This window comes from Maylandia zebra, linkage group LG8, assembly GCF_041146795.1.
Source record: "Maylandia zebra isolate NMK-2024a linkage group LG8, Mzebra_GT3a, whole genome shotgun sequence".
Classification (NCBI taxonomy): domain Eukaryota; kingdom Metazoa; phylum Chordata; class Actinopteri; order Cichliformes; family Cichlidae; genus Maylandia; species Maylandia zebra.
The window spans coordinates 20,330,872-20,334,694 of record NC_135174.1 but is presented as its reverse complement, the minus strand read 5'-3'; the positions used below and the strand labels follow the sequence as shown (position 1 = coordinate 20,334,694).

At 36.4% G+C, this 3,823-nt stretch overlaps 1 protein-coding gene across 1 annotated transcript; it reads right to left on the bottom strand.

Annotated features, from left to right (window-relative positions):
• Positions 1 to 1,360: 1,360 nt before the first annotated feature.
• LOC101481682 (disintegrin and metalloproteinase domain-containing protein 9-like) lies at positions 1,361 to 3,813 on the bottom strand. The gene is made up of 7 exons (XM_076887580.1): positions 3,643 to 3,813; positions 2,946 to 3,040; positions 2,787 to 2,863; positions 2,624 to 2,702; positions 2,466 to 2,542; positions 1,617 to 1,747; positions 1,361 to 1,435 (listed from the first exon to the last, which is right to left on the bottom strand). Exons 1-6 carry the CDS (start codon positions 3,647 to 3,649, stop codon positions 1,678 to 1,680), a joined length of 405 nt encoding a protein of 134 aa, XP_076743695.1. The 5' UTR covers positions 3,650 to 3,813; the 3' UTR covers positions 1,361 to 1,435; positions 1,617 to 1,677.
• Positions 3,814 to 3,823: the final 10 nt, after the last annotated feature.

The window sequence follows — 3,823 nt, the reverse complement described above, 5'->3', positions numbered from 1 at the left end:
ATTTTCTTTATTCTAATCAAAGGCTCTTTGTAATTGCACTTTTATTAAAAGTTTTCGCATTATCTCACTTGGACGGAAAGTATAGCTTATTTGAAAATTTTAATCTTGCCACAAAAAGTTTCAGCAAGCGCTGATGTGGGTTCACAATAAATGATTCAGGTAGCTAAAAGTAATCATGTAATATTTACGAACAGTGAACTTCATTAGTTGGCACTGTACACCTAGACAAGGTGCCAGTTTATCACATTGAGACAGACATTAGCTCATGCTCACATGCACATCTAGACCCAATTTAGAATCAACAGTTAACCTAATTGAGCTGTGGGAAATAAGCAGGATACCCAAGGGAGAACCAATGGAGGTACAGAGAGAGCAAACTACTTAAATTCACAACATGTTAAATTAATGATGTCTAATCATTAAAAGACAGTACTTACGCTAAAGTACATTTGATGTAGTTTCCATTGCTGTTGATTCCACAGCTACCAAACCGATCTCCCTGCATATTTGCATCTTGGAAACAAATATCTGCTGCTTTTATTGCATTATCTGCCAAAAAGAGAAATAATATCCAGATAAAAACAAGACAAATCTGAGAATTCTTATCTTGCCTAGTGATCGTAACCACATTACTGAAAACTAAAAGCATAAAAAAGTAATAAATTATTACTGGATCTACCTGGTGCGAACTGATGTCTGCACTGATAATCGTATGTCTGGCAGCGTCCTTCATAGCAGTACGCAGTATTGTTTTCACAGGGTAGGCCATCCATGAGATAGAAGTCATTTGGACAAAATTCATTTGTGCCATCACAATATTCAGGAAGATCACAGGTGTTAGCAGACTTTCTGCATGGTGTTCCCAAAGCCATGATCTTAAAAAAAAGAAAAAACGAAAAAAACCCAAAACTCAAATCAAACCTACTTTTATGTTTTTGGAATGCACAAGAAATGAAAAATTGCAACACAGAAGCAAAGTCCAACACATTTCAGACCTGACAGTTGTCACAACATGCTCCATGAGCACACATGGACCCACGAGTAAAGTTACATGTGGCAGCATCACAGCACTCATTCTTGCATTCCTGTATATAATAGATGGAAATAATTATTCTTACTTACACAGACAAAAAGATATGTCATGACGCAGATGTTTATGTGCACCCTAGTTAATAAAATGCGTAACATTTTAGATTTTGCACTGCACCAAGAATACAAATGATAACATTAGGTATTTTTTCCAGTGTGTGTGACCGTATCTTAAAGTAGTACCTCTGGTCTGCCACAGTCACACTGCTCCCCATTCTCCAGTAGGCCATTGCCACATTCAGTCACATATGATGCAGTGGGCTGATTTGTCAGACACACGCCTCCTCCTCTTGAAATCAGTGTTTCAAAGTCTGATGCACTGCACTGGCTAAAACTGGTGGCACCACTACAAAGTAATGGGATAATCCATTAATAGAAATATGCAATTGGATATGCCTCATATCCAATTACATAATTGCATAATAATAATTCATATGATTCCACTTGAAGGAATAATAAATGCTGAAAAATTAAGCATGTAGAAAACACAATAAATCACACTTTTTTATTTGTGGAAAATGTCTTACCTAGCACTTCCTGACATGATGCAACTTGTTCCATTACAGAGACAGTTCACAGTGTCGTGATTCATGCCCAGGTTATGGCCCATCTCATGGGCCACCACAGTGGAGACAAAAGCCAAATTGTTGTCGCTGAACTGTAAAAAAAACCCCACCAGTATATTTAAATTGTGACATTTTAATAACATTTATGCCAAAATGTATATATGTCTGTGTATATATGTCTCTGTAAGCAATATGTATATATATGTATGTATATATATATATATATATATATATATATATATATATATATATATATATACATACATACATATATATAAATTGATACATTATTACATATCCAGTGGTATGTAGCCTATGTATTATCTCAGCAGGGCTGCTGTACATTGAATGGCCAGCACATATCAGGAAGCAAAGCAGAACATAAAACATGCAACGTGAGGGACTGTCAAAATAAGACAGGAACCAAACCACAGACATTCCAATTTACAGTAACATAGGGAAAATGTGAACAAACAATGAGAGCACACACACTTTGAAGACAGGACACAGAGGCTGGACAGAAAGAGGGGGAAAAAGCCGAGACTAGAACGGAAGACATGGGGCACAACTGTAGGGACAGACAGGGATACAATATAAGCAAAACAGAACAGAACTAGATAAGAAACAAAACTATAGATTGTTAATAAATAAATAAAAACAGGAAATGGGAAAACAACAAAAAACGCAAAAAAACTGGGACCAAAACGCAGGGATCCTAACACTGAAGGAGGAACTAGAAAGCTACTTCCAGTTATCAGGAGAAGGAGTACAAAACTAGCCTGACTCCAGATGAAGTAGAGTTGTTTATACCTGAGACCAGAGCATGTGCTAACTGCTACAAGTGAATTCTTATATCCTTCCACTTCTCCGTGGTAATAGCAATGCACCTGGGAAATGCAAAGAAAAAAACAGGTTTTAGAACTAGTCTTCAGATCCAGCCTTACAAATGAGTTTGAGCTTAAACTTACTTGATTTGCTGGATATGATGTGTCGTAGTTACCGGTGGCATCACGCAAATACTGAACAAAATTTGAGTGTAAGAAGTCTCTGAATGAAAGAGAAAAAAAAATTATTCTAAAGCACAAAAAAGGAACTTACATTAATATCTGTGTGGCCTAATGCTGCACATACCTGTTCTTTTTCAGATGAAGGACATGCTTTTTATTGTCTATAGTGACTGCATATGACAAGGTCTCATCTCCATATTTCTAAATGTATACAAAAAATGTTAAATGTTCCATATTAGACCATCTGCTGAAAAGATGATTAGGTCAGGTATCAGGTACCCACCTCTTTTGAATGTCGTGGACTGTTAATGCTCCTAGACCATCTGTGAATCATCTGAGGATTTACAATGGAATACTTGGAAACCCCATGGAAAACATCTGGAAGGTAAATTCAGTAAGATACTATAAATACTGAGAAGTACTCACTTATAATCTCATTATCACTTATCAGTAAAAGGTCTTTTAAATGCCAACACTCAAAACACAATCAGATTTCTGCGATCCAATCCTTTTAAATGAGAAAGAATTAAGTATACACTATAGAGCAAACAAAGCTCTTAGTCAGAGTAATAATGAAAATACAAATGAACAACAATATGTAGCAATTGTCGTTATGAGTGTACAAAAGAAAAAGTTCAGCAGACAAACAACACAACATTTAGCCCATCTCAAATGTGATGTATCCAGGTCTCGTGCCTGTTGAGTCTACTGAGTGTCTTTTATGCTTAATTCGAGGCAAACCAAAGTAGGTCTACCTGTTTTTTGCTTGCTTGTAATAAGGAACCTCCTTTGACGGGAAAAACAGGTATGATAAATTTAGGCGGAAAATAACAGCAATTTAAAATATTTGTCATACAACAGGTATGCATTGGTGCACCTATTTAATTTTAATTATATGTGTGGACTTTTAAGACAGGTGTGTGTAGAGCTGTTGAATGGAATGAGCTCCCAAATACACCTCAAATATGTGAAACACTTACGTAACATGATAAAAATAACGATTTTCTCTGTTTCTATAAAACAATGCTGTAAACCACGACGGTAGTATCGTGTGATGGGTGTGATGCAACAAGAGCAGGTTAGACTTCCGGCCTTCGAAGGGTGCTTTCAAGTGATGTACGTTTGAGTTATCGCGTTTTTCTCGTAGACATCTTACGTCAC

Bases quoted from the DNA above. Each gene is read 5' to 3' on its own strand.
- LOC101481682 (XM_076887580.1), bottom strand. The intron at 2,864-2,945 runs GTGGGTACCTGA...GTATACATTTAG, and splicing joins GTCCACGACATTCAAAAGAG to AAATATGGAGATGAGACCTT. The intron at 2,703-2,786 runs GTATGTGCAGCA...TCTTTCATTCAG, and splicing joins CTTCATCTGAAAAAGAACAG to AGACTTCTTACACTCAAATT.